The sequence below is a fragment of the Rhizophagus irregularis genome, chromosome 32, assembly GCF_026210795.1.
Source record: "Rhizophagus irregularis chromosome 32, complete sequence".
NCBI classification, from domain to species: domain Eukaryota; kingdom Fungi; phylum Glomeromycota; class Glomeromycetes; order Glomerales; family Glomeraceae; genus Rhizophagus; species Rhizophagus irregularis.
In genome coordinates, this window is record NC_089460.1 from 806,715 (window position 1) to 817,122 (window position 10,408).

At 28.4% G+C, this 10,408-nt stretch overlaps 6 protein-coding genes across 6 annotated transcripts; 3 read left to right on the forward strand and 3 right to left on the reverse strand.

Annotated features, from left to right (window-relative positions):
* Positions 1–4: 4 nt before the first annotated feature.
* Positions 5–1,135, reverse strand: OCT59_022986 (uncharacterized protein; the record flags this gene model as incomplete). The annotated part of the gene is made up of 4 exons (XM_025318232.2): positions 1,055–1,135; positions 900–975; positions 783–821; positions 5–715 (listed from the first exon to the last, which is right to left on the reverse strand). The coding sequence occupies exons 1-4, from the start codon at positions 1,078–1,080 to the stop codon at positions 5–7; spliced, it is 852 nt and encodes a 283-aa protein (XP_025176567.1). The 5' UTR covers positions 1,081–1,135.
* Positions 1,136–1,296: 161 nt separating this feature from the next.
* Positions 1,297–2,293, forward strand: OCT59_022987 (uncharacterized protein). Its single transcript, XM_025317180.2, has 3 exons — positions 1,297–1,569; positions 1,639–1,749; positions 1,813–2,293. The coding sequence occupies exons 1-3, from the start codon at positions 1,348–1,350 to the stop codon at positions 1,825–1,827; spliced, it is 348 nt and encodes a 115-aa protein (XP_025176566.1). The 5' UTR covers positions 1,297–1,347; the 3' UTR covers positions 1,828–2,293.
* On the reverse strand, positions 1,973–3,484 carry OCT59_022988 (uncharacterized protein; the record flags this gene model as incomplete). The annotated part of the gene is made up of 7 exons (XM_025318231.2): positions 1,973–2,409; positions 2,490–2,591; positions 2,650–2,847; positions 2,928–3,021; positions 3,106–3,291; positions 3,366–3,406; positions 3,472–3,484. 7 exons carry the CDS (start codon positions 3,482–3,484, stop codon positions 2,138–2,140), a joined length of 906 nt encoding a protein of 301 aa, XP_025176565.1. The 3' UTR covers positions 1,973–2,137.
* A 146-nt stretch (positions 3,485–3,630) lies between these two features.
* OCT59_022989 (uncharacterized protein) lies at positions 3,631–6,718 on the forward strand (the record flags this gene model as incomplete). The annotated part of the gene is made up of 12 exons (XM_066150481.1): positions 3,631–3,699; positions 4,047–4,140; positions 4,213–4,455; positions 4,534–4,888; positions 4,964–4,994; positions 5,061–5,202; positions 5,308–5,323; positions 5,407–5,580; positions 5,661–5,889; positions 5,979–6,136; positions 6,228–6,235; positions 6,319–6,718. 12 exons carry the CDS (start codon positions 3,631–3,633, stop codon positions 6,408–6,410), a joined length of 1,611 nt encoding a protein of 536 aa, XP_066006509.1. The 3' UTR covers positions 6,411–6,718.
* Positions 6,719–7,059: 341 nt separating this feature from the next.
* On the forward strand, positions 7,060–9,744 carry OCT59_022990 (uncharacterized protein). The gene is made up of 3 exons (XM_025318229.2): positions 7,060–8,722; positions 8,799–9,140; positions 9,317–9,744. Exon 1 carries the CDS (start codon positions 7,106–7,108, stop codon positions 8,447–8,449), a length of 1,344 nt encoding a protein of 447 aa, XP_025176563.2. The 5' UTR covers positions 7,060–7,105; the 3' UTR covers positions 8,450–8,722; positions 8,799–9,140; positions 9,317–9,744.
* Positions 8,607–10,198, reverse strand: OCT59_022991 (uncharacterized protein). Its single transcript, XM_066150482.1, has 4 exons — positions 9,951–10,198; positions 9,826–9,876; positions 9,286–9,736; positions 8,607–9,207 (listed from the first exon to the last, which is right to left on the reverse strand). Exons 1-4 carry the CDS (start codon positions 10,175–10,177, stop codon positions 8,746–8,748), a joined length of 1,191 nt encoding a protein of 396 aa, XP_066006510.1. The 5' UTR covers positions 10,178–10,198; the 3' UTR covers positions 8,607–8,745.
* Positions 10,199–10,408: the final 210 nt, after the last annotated feature.

The following is a 10,408-nucleotide window of genomic DNA, read 5'->3' on the forward strand; positions in this document are numbered from 1 at the left end:
TTATTTAATCTTCATCCATAGGATCTCCCAAGCCTTCATTCTGAGAGTCATTTCTTATAGATGATTGTTGTTTCTTTTGAAAAAAAGAAGATATTTTTTTTTGTTTAGGATCGTAAATGGCACTACCAATACCACCTTGTTGTCTAACTAATCCACGAAGATGTTCAATATAATTATTTCTAATTATTTCCACATGTAAAGGTTCTTGTTCATGATCATCAAATGTGTGAATTTTTATCGTAAATATAGAAGTATTATGTAAAGGAATAAATTGCCATTGTTGTTGATTACGTAAAATTGTTTTATGTATCAATAAAGCATTTAAGATTTCATTGATAAAAATTGAATGTGATACAATTAATATATGTGGATGCCCTTGGTGAAAAGAGAAATCTTTTTGCTGAGAATTGATTTTTTGTTGTTGCTGGTAATATGATAATAAATCCGATAAAAATGACATGGCTCTATTGAAAACATCCTCTAATGATTCCGCTCCTTCGCCAACAAATTTAATTAAACGCCGATCTGGAGGTGTTAAGGCATATTTTACTGGTAAAGTGTTTGATTTATCCTCAAAATAACCGAAATGTTGTTCCCTTAAACGAATCTCTGAATATAATTCTATCGGATTTGTGCTGAAATTAATATTTCGTGATAAGATTAATTCAGCGGTAGATATTGTTCTTATTAAATCACTCGTTATTACAGATGTAAACTGTTCACAAGAAAGTTAGTAATAATATATGAGAATCTGAAGAAAAGAACGATGAAAAAAAACTAACCCTTTCATGTTTTAATGCTTCTCCAGCTTGTTCAGCTTGCTATTATTAATCAATTCCGGTTAAATAAGATAAATAATAATTTATAATGATAAAAAAAAATCAATTTTATAATTATACCTGAGCACCAAAATTTGTTAATGGACTATTAGTATGTCCTTGCCAACGTTGTTGAACATTTCCAATACTTTCTCCACTAAAAAAGAAAAATAAATTATTTTCTTTACTTCCATATTAGTACGTGTTAAATATGGCAAAAAATTTGTTTAACTTACTGTCTCACTATTGTTATAGTAATCATTCTTAATTAAGGACGTGTTTTGATTATAATATTTGTGATTTACGTGAAGGAGAGTTTAAATACATAACCATGTTCTTGCCCAATCAGATTAAATACATTAATTACTAATCAAGTTAAATGCGATACACGAATGACGAATTACATACTGTTTTCATACGCAGATTAAGATCTACTTACTATATTACCATATTGTATTGAATGCAAGAGTATTCTTTCGAACTTTCACTTTTCACTTTTTTTTAATTCCTTAGCAAAAAGTTTCAAAAAATGGGTAATATATTTAGCAGTTGTTTTCAATTTAAAAAGACGAAAACGCAAGGCCATAGACTTGGGGGTAATAATACTACTACAATTGGTAGCAGTACGAATGAAAGTGGATGGAAAACAAATGAACAATCGTTGAATAGTAGTGGTAGAACTACGGGAGGCAGCGGAGGAGCGCCTTCTAGAGAAGATATGCTTGCTGCCGCTCAAAAAAGACAAGACGAAGTTAGTAAAATTATTATATTTCCGTAGTAATGTAAGAGTTATTAATTCTTTCTTTTTCTTGTTTATAAGGCGAGATCAAAAGGAGTACAAAAAGGTGGAGGCAAATTAAGTAAGAAACTCGAAGATCAACAAAAAAATCCGAATCAACCTGACTTAGTTCCTTCAGATTCAAATCTACAAGTAAGAATTTTTTTTTTTTTTAGTTTTAATAACTTGACATAAATTTATTCTTTATTTTTATAGTGGAGAACGGATTGAGATTCAGTTATTATTTATTGAACTATTATTATGTTATTTATTTAATTTATTTTGACAAGAAGAAAGGATATTTATAAATTTATTATAACAGATGATAATATTATCATAAAGGATGGAAAAAAAATAGGGTTCTCAAAGGAAATTTATCAGAAATCAACAATAATTTATTTATTAATCATTTTAATTATTCATGTATAAATATTTTGCATATTGAATTGGATTGGAAAGAATATTCACTTTTAATATATTTAAACAGTAGTAAATAGGAAGAATTTCTTTATTCCTATACCTTCACCTTTTCTTCCTAATCTCAATCTGTAGTTATAATACCACCTTTTTTTAAAAAATCCTTTGCATGTCTAATAATATTAGTAGAAACTTGTTCAGCATCAAGATTTTTACCATAAACGTCAACAAATTCACCATCCGGATTCATTAAATAAAAAAATATACTATGATCAACTAAATATTCTTCTCCCGGTTGTAATTTTGGCGGTTTACTAAAATATACTCTATATGATTTAGCCACTTTAGATAATTGTTCATGTGATCCTGTTAATCCCACCATATCCTTATGGAAATCTGTGATAAGGTATAGAAGAAAGAATTAGAAAAGAGAAAATATAAATAAGAAAATCGTAAATTAATAAGGATAAACTTACCTTCAAGGTACTTACGAACTACTTCAACGGAATCTCTTTCCGGATCACAGGTTATGAAGATTGGGATTATAACTTTACTTCTACCGAATTCCTCACTGTTATCTATAAAAATTTATTTAACAAAAATTCAACTTTTTTTTAAAAGATTAATCAAACTTACTTATAATATCGGTAACTTTAGACATTTTATCTAATTCTTCGGGACAAATATCAGGACAGTGAGTAAACCCAAAATAAACTAATAAAAATTTTCCAAGGAAATCTTTATCTGTTACTAATTTTCCGTCTTGATTTATTAATTCAAATGGTCCTCCTACTTTTGGTCTTCCTATTGACTTATTTGCTAATTCTTCTTTGCCTACATTTCCCAAAGCAATTATTACTATTAAATAATTAAAAAGGAAATCAATATATTAGAAACTTTTTTTGAATACATACGTTTTTCTAGTACCTTTTTTTTTTCATTTTTAAAATAAAAAAACAACCCTGTTCCTGTTACAATAAACAATACTAAACTTTTCCAATTAAATGGCTGTTTATTTTTGAAAGAAAATTTTTTTGATTAATTCTCAAAAGGTTTAAAATTTTACGTAAAATAGTATAGTAAACATCTTACTCCAACAGTATAACGATCTCTTAAGGTTTCTTCGAATCCAACATTTTTAGGTGGCGTTTGTTGTTGCTTTTGTGAAGAAGCACTATTATATCTCACTTTACCGCCAGTTACATTTTTATTAAGAAAACGGGGATTAAAAAAGTTTTGTGTTTTATTATTTAAAGTATTAATATTCCTTAGATAATACTAATTAATTTCCATTAAAGATTTCATTAGATGATAAATTTAGTTGAATCCAAATTTAAAGCTATGTACTCTACCTGGTTTCTATATACCGAATATGAATTTCCAATTCTCTTAACTAAAATAGTGTTTAATTTAAATTTTTCATACAATAAATATGGTAATTATTCTTTAAAAACATACCAGCAGAATTCATAATTCAAAAAAAAATACGAAAGCCTCATGTAACACGAGATCTAACAATTTCCTAGAGTATTATATAATCAAATTTTTTCCGGAATGATAGGCACAAAAATCGAATACCCCGTAAAATATTAACAAGGAACTCTTACACCAGAAATCATGTCGAATGGTCGTTTGGATCCAGCGGAGACAGAACGTTTACTTAGTTTTGGCCCAGAACGCAGAAAGGTCGGTTAAACCAGTGGAAGGTTGAAAGTTTCTAATTCTTCCAAATCCAATGCCACTTCCAATGTTGGGTTATATATATGTATTTAAAAATAAAACATATTGATAACTATTGGAATATCGAAAGGAATTGTAATTGGAAAAATTGGAAAGGATTGGAAGGTTTAATTTCAATGAAAATTGGAAACTTCCAAGAAAATCACTGGTTAAACAATAATTTGATGATATTTAATATTTATATTTCAATAAATAAATTTTCCAATATAAATTTAATTAAAATTTATCTTATATTTGTTAATCAAATGAACTATATCTAAACGATGATTTGACTCTAAATCTTATTTCTAAAGACGCGAAGAGAACTGTGTTTTGTATGTTTCACCGCGTTGATAATTGTAGGCGTAATAATAGGATCAATTGCAGTATGGGTATCACTATCTTATGGTATGGAATGAAAGTAAAATAAAATAGTAATAATAATATTTTTTTAATCAAATATACTTATTAAATATTTAGTTGATTCTGGAAAAAGAAATGTCATCCTTATGATCTCTGATGGATTTGGTCCTGCATCAGAAACATTTGCTCGTACTTATAAACAATACGTAACTAAATTAGAATATAACTATGTCACTCCTTTGGATGAAATTCTAGTTGGATCTTCTCGAACTAGATCATTTGATAGTCTTGTCACTGATTCTGCCGCTGGGGCTACAGCTTTTTCTTGTGGCATTAAAACCTATAATGGCGCTATAGGCGGTAGGTTATTGTCATATTTACAATGTTTTTAATTTTTAAAAAGTTGTCTATCTAATTCGCGCACATTATTTTATGTAGTTAACCCAAAGAAAGAACCTTGTGGTAACATATTAGAATCAGCAAAGTATTTGGGCTTGGCAACAGGTTTAGTTGCTACAAGTAGTATTACTGATGCTACACCAGCTTCATTTTCGGCTCATGTAGTTAATAGATTTATGGAATCTGATATTGCTGTACAACAAATTGGTGATAGACCTCTTGGAAGACAAGTTGACTTAATGATTGGTGGGGGTCGTTGCTTTTTCTTGCCAAACCATACAGCAGGAAGCTGTAGAATTGATGAACGTGACTTAGTTATAGAATCAAAGAAGAGAGGATTCAAATTCTTTTCTACGAGAAAAGAGTTTGATGATCTTGAACCAGTAGAAAACAAGTATGTTGTGTAATACCTAATTTTTTTATTACTTCGAATTTATTGTTGTAACCTACATTTGTTATACAAATATAGTCTTCCTCTTTTAGGTCTATTCACACTCGATGTAAGTCGCTCCTTTTATCGATGATTTCATATTGTAAATAGTAATTTATCGTATATTATACAATAGAATATGTCATATGAAATCGATCGTGATCCTACTCAAGAGCCATCCTTAAAAGAAATGTCAGAAAAGGCTCTTAAATTCCTTGAAGCCGCAACTGCTAATAGCGATAAAGGCTTTTTCCTCATGATTGAAGGCAGCAATATTGGTAATTGAATTTTGAAATAAATTTTTAATTTTGATTTTTAATTTTGATTTGCATTTTTCATTAATTTTTTGTTATATTTATTTTTTATGAATTTGTTCTTCAAAGACAATGCTGCTCATGCGTATGTATTTTATATTTTAGTATTTTAAATATTCTATTATAAGGATATAAATTTATCTCATTTTTTGTTTAAATTTTCTACAGGAATGACCCTGCTGCTCATGCTCATGAAATCTTGGCTTATCATGACACAATTTCTCTTGTCAAGAAATATGTTGATGAGCATCCTGGCACAGTTATGATTTCAGTCAGTGACCATGAGACCGGCGGATTATCTCTTGCTCGTCAACTCACTTCCGATTACCCAGAATATTTATGGTAAGTATCTTCATTAAAAAAAATTCTATTAAAGATTTTTAAGATTAAAATTTATTGTAAAAAATATTGTGCTTTTATAGGTATCCTGAACCCATAACACGTGTAAAGAATTCATCATATGTCCTTTCACAATTATTACTTAATTATTGGAATAAAGATCGTATTGAATATATTAAAAATACAATTCGTAACGGATTAGGAATTGAAGATTTTGAAGATTATGCTATCAATTGGTTAAATGAATCTCATGCTCAAGTAGAATACGAAATGTTTTTGGCTAATATGACAAATTTTAAAGCTCAGCTTGGGGTAATCTACTTTGAACTTATTTATTAATTATTTTATTTAAAATATTGCTAAAGTTTTCTTATTTTTCTTGAAAAAAAAAAATGTTCTAGTGGGCAACACATGGACATTCTTCTATTGATGTCAATCTTTATGCGTATGGACAAAATACTGAAGTTTTACGTGGAAATCATGAAAATACTGATATCGGAGATTTTATTACCAAATATCTTAATTTGGATCTTGATTTCATTACACGTAAATTAAACAGGTATGTCATAAATAATTATTTAATGTAGTATTTATTATTATATATTTCACATTTACTAACAACAAACATTTTTCTTCATTTAATTTAACAGCAATAATGGTATTTAGTTTATAATTATAGTTACATATTATTAATGAAATACTTGAAATACTTAACTTCTTTTTTTTTCTTTTTTTTTATAGATACATTCCATCAGGCTACTGATTCCACTCATTTTCACGGTGATAAATTTAATCATCATCATGAAATTAAGTTTGGTGATAACCATAATTAAAACTATATACGTGTTGTGTATATATATACATTTTTTGTTTTTTTATTATAATTTGATTGAATGTATTACCAGTTAAAAAATAGTATTTTAGTAGTCGAACAACTAATTTATGTTTTACAATTTTTTTTTTTCACCCGAATTTGTGACTGTGTTAATTGTGTCCTAAAAAAGTTAGCATTGCTTACTTTAGTTACTACCGACGATCTCATGGCAAAATATTTCTTTCATTAATCAGGTTAATCCTTCTTTTCTTCACAGATGAATAATAAATTTGAAAATTTATTTTAGAGCAGCTTATTATGAATTAAATATTTGTTCAATAATTTATTATGTAAAAAATAACACATGAATCCTTCATTAAATTTAATTTATTCAAAGTGCCAAAAAAAAAATCATATCGAAGACTGTTAGACATGAAAAAATGAGAATCAAATTATTACTTATACTGTTCTTATTAAGGAGTCCTTAAATGTCAAGGAGGAGCCACAGGTATCGGGTTATCACTTCAATCAGATCTGAAGTGATACGAGATTGCCCGATAATAGAATTTTTTTCGGGAAACTTGAGTGATCGGAATCAGTCTATATATAGTAGTCGTGATTTTGTTGATTTGTTTATTACCCGGCGGTTTCTTTTTCGTACATCACTCGACATCATTAACACGAAAAAAAAAATAAATAAAAATAAATTTTACCATGGAATCTATGGACCATGTGGATTGCGAATATGAAGTTGAAAAGGTAGTTGACCAAAAAGTTGTTAATGGGAATATTTACTATCAAATAAAATGGAAAGGTTATGATAGTGAATATAACTCATGGGAACCATATCATAATCTCAATTGTTCAGAGTTATTATCTCGTTTTCAATGTGAACAAATAATTAGAAATAAAAAAATATTGGAAAGAAAACGTCAACTTCTTAAAGAACGTGATTCAAATTCATCTACATCCAGTAAAGATGGATCTTCTGTCCAGTTTTATAAAAAAGAAATTAAAAATTCTACTATTCATAAAGAAACACGAATACAAAAAAACATTTCGGAAGCACAGTATAATAAAAATAATAATAGTAATAGTAGTATTGGAGTTAAAAGACCTATGACATTAGTTGAAAAATTTCAACAGCAAACTGGATTTGCATCTAATAAAAAACCTAAAATTATTATACCAATTCCATCACCTAAAGTTTTAGAGTTTGAAAGATTTCTTAATCGTTCTATTAAGAATGGTCCACCGATTTCTGTTATAAATGACATTGATGATGCTGGCATACCTTCAAACTTTACATATGTTGAAAACTACGTATATGGTGAAGGGGTGCCTTGTAGAATAGATCTAAGTGAGCGGTTGGTTGGGTGCAGGTGTAAAGAAGGATATTGTACTGCAAAAGGTTGCTCATGCTTCACTGAACATACTGGAGCAAGGCTAAATTATGACAGAACAACATTTCAAGTAATGTTAAAACCTGGCAACGTAATTTATGAATGTAACTCCAAGTGTACTTGCCTTTCTAATTGCGTTAATCGGGTTTCTCAACGGAGGTCCGATTTGAGTTTAATGATTAAAAGATTTCCTAAAAAAGGTTGGGGTGTAATCACAAGAAGAAAAATTCCCGAACGTGTGTTTGTAACATATTATTACGGAGAAATAATAAAATCTACAGAAGCTGATAGACGTGGATCTCAATATGATACAAAAGGACTAACTTATCTTTTTGATCTTGATTATAATGCAGAAGATCATGATGAATGTGCTTACACTGTAGATGCTACATATTTTGGAAATTTTTCTCGTTTTTTTAATCATTCATGTGATCCTAACTTGGTCGTATATCCTCTTATTAATGATAACGCCGATATTAGGTTACACCATATTGCTTTCTTTACAAGTAGAGAAATTCAAGTAGGCGAAGAACTAACTTTTAATTATTTTGGTAATTTTTATAACGAAGAGGTGGAGAGCGGGTTAAGCAAAATAAAGGAAAAATATGTTTGCAAATGTGGGTCAACAAAGTGTATCGGTTATTTTCATAAGTAGGGTAACCTTTTAATTTTTTTTTCTTTTTATGAACATAGGTTTATAAATAGTTTTTATCATTAATCATAATAAACATGAGAAATAGATATAATGGCTAAGTAATAATAATAATAATATGTAACAATTAAAAATAAAATCATTTAGAATAAGAGATTTTAGTTTCAAAGCTCTTGCTATTGCGGTATCAATTTTTAATTTGAAAGATCGAAATTTCAAGAAACAATTAGATTAAAAAAGATCATTGAAAAATTTTTAAGATTCCTATAGATTCATGTATGGAATTTTCTATTTGATGTTCATTTTTTTTTTTGTCTATATTTTAATTTCTTCTCTCGTCTTTTTTCTCTAGCTTGATCTTTATTTATTGGTGCGGTTGTTATAAGTTGTTTAATCCGTGTAGGAAAATAATCAAAACTGGTCGGTTTTAATTGAGTTGAAGTAGGTTCTATCTTTACTTGTGGTTGTTGCCCAAAAAAGAAAATTGATGGCGATGATTCTGTGTGTGAAGAGGAAGCAACTTCAACCTTTATTTTTGGTTCATCATCATATGTCATTTCCACTTGTTTTCGTTTATTGGATGATAATGAATGAGTAAAATTTTCTTCCACCTTTTCTTTTTTCACTTGTTCCTCTTTGAGAACTTTTCGTTCATTTAATAAATTTTCTGGAGGTTTAAGTGGATTCAACCAAGGTACATTCACAGGTTTAACTTTCTCCTTAACCATTTTATAAATTTTTGTGAATTCTTGCGCATTTATCTGAATAAAATAAGTTAACAAAAAAATTTTTCAATACCAAAAAATAACTCTTGTAATGAATTATATTATTTGGAATACCTTTACACCGATACACGATACTCTTTTGAAGTTCACCAAATCAGAAATTCTTTTTGAAGCTCCGGAAGGCAATGGAACAAGTAATACATCACCAGCTATATTACATATTGTTGGAAAATGAGAATAAAGTTGTGGTAGAAGATCTGCTTTACATACAAAAACCATCTCTAATAAATGGTAATTCATTAAAGAATTAGATAATTGATAATTAGGATTAGCAGATGTTAAAGAATGAGAATGAGGATTTGTCATTCGTTCCAAATGTTTTGTCACTTCATTAATACCAAAACATATATTAGAAGAACGTATTGATGAGATATTTTCCAATTTATTAGAAGATATATCATCTTTACTGAATTCATCGTCATTACTTTCTACCTTGATAGCTTTATCAAGAGTTTTTATTTTTTTGTTTCTCTTCTTTGAAGGTTTTTTAATTATTGATAAAGTTCTAAGATTAAGAAATATGAAAACAGTTAGTAACTTATTTTTTTTTTTGTGACGTCATTTATCAAGATAATTTAAATAAATTAAATTTACTCGCAAAGAGCGTCTAAGATCTCATTTTGATCTTTAATTGAAACTTCAGGCCTAAAAATATATTAAATTAATTAATATAAAACTAAATTTTATAAAAATCGTTTCTTTCGTTATACGATACTTACCAACCTATATTAAATGGGGAATCAAGGACAGCTTTGAAAACAGTCTTTCGCTTTTGTTCTTGAGTTCTGATAGAGTTACCAGTATGTGTATTCACTTTTGGTGTTTCACTTTTATTTCCTCTCCCTTGACTTTGACTACTTCTATTATTATTATTGTTGCCTAAACCACGGGCTTTGAAACCTTGTGAACGCTTATCTGTAGGTATTATTTGTTGTTTCTGTGACATGTGAATTTATTTATTCTCTTTGAAATAATTGAAAATATGCTGCTACATATTTCTTTGATAATCATAAATTATAATTTGATGTCAAAAATTAACCAATTAATTACTACATCAACTTTTTTTCAGGGGGAAAGAATTACACTGCAGCGGGAGATAAAGTTGGTAACTTTGAAGGCGAAATTGAATTGGAATAGCTTTATTACTTTGTCGAACGAATTTGGCATAAAATTAATA

Bases quoted from the DNA above. Each gene is read 5' to 3' on its own strand.
- OCT59_022991 (XM_066150482.1), bottom strand. From the start codon at position 10,177: ATGTCACAGAAACAACAAATAATACCTACAGATAAGCGTTCACAAGGT. The intron at 9,737-9,825 runs GTAAATTTAATT...TCTTAATCTTAG, and splicing joins ATCTTAGACGCTCTTTGCGA to AACTTTATCAATAATTAAAA. The intron at 9,208-9,285 runs GTATTCCAAATA...TATTTTATTCAG, and splicing joins TATCGTGTATCGGTGTAAAG to ATAAATGCGCAAGAATTCAC.
- OCT59_022987 (XM_025317180.2), top strand. From the start codon at position 1,348: ATGGGTAATATATTTAGCAGTTGTTTTCAATTTAAAAAGACGAAAACG. The intron at 1,570-1,638 runs GTTAGTAAAATT...CTTGTTTATAAG, and splicing joins CTCAAAAAAGACAAGACGAA to GCGAGATCAAAAGGAGTACA.
- OCT59_022990 (XM_025318229.2), top strand. From the start codon at position 7,106: ATGGAATCTATGGACCATGTGGATTGCGAATATGAAGTTGAAAAGGTA.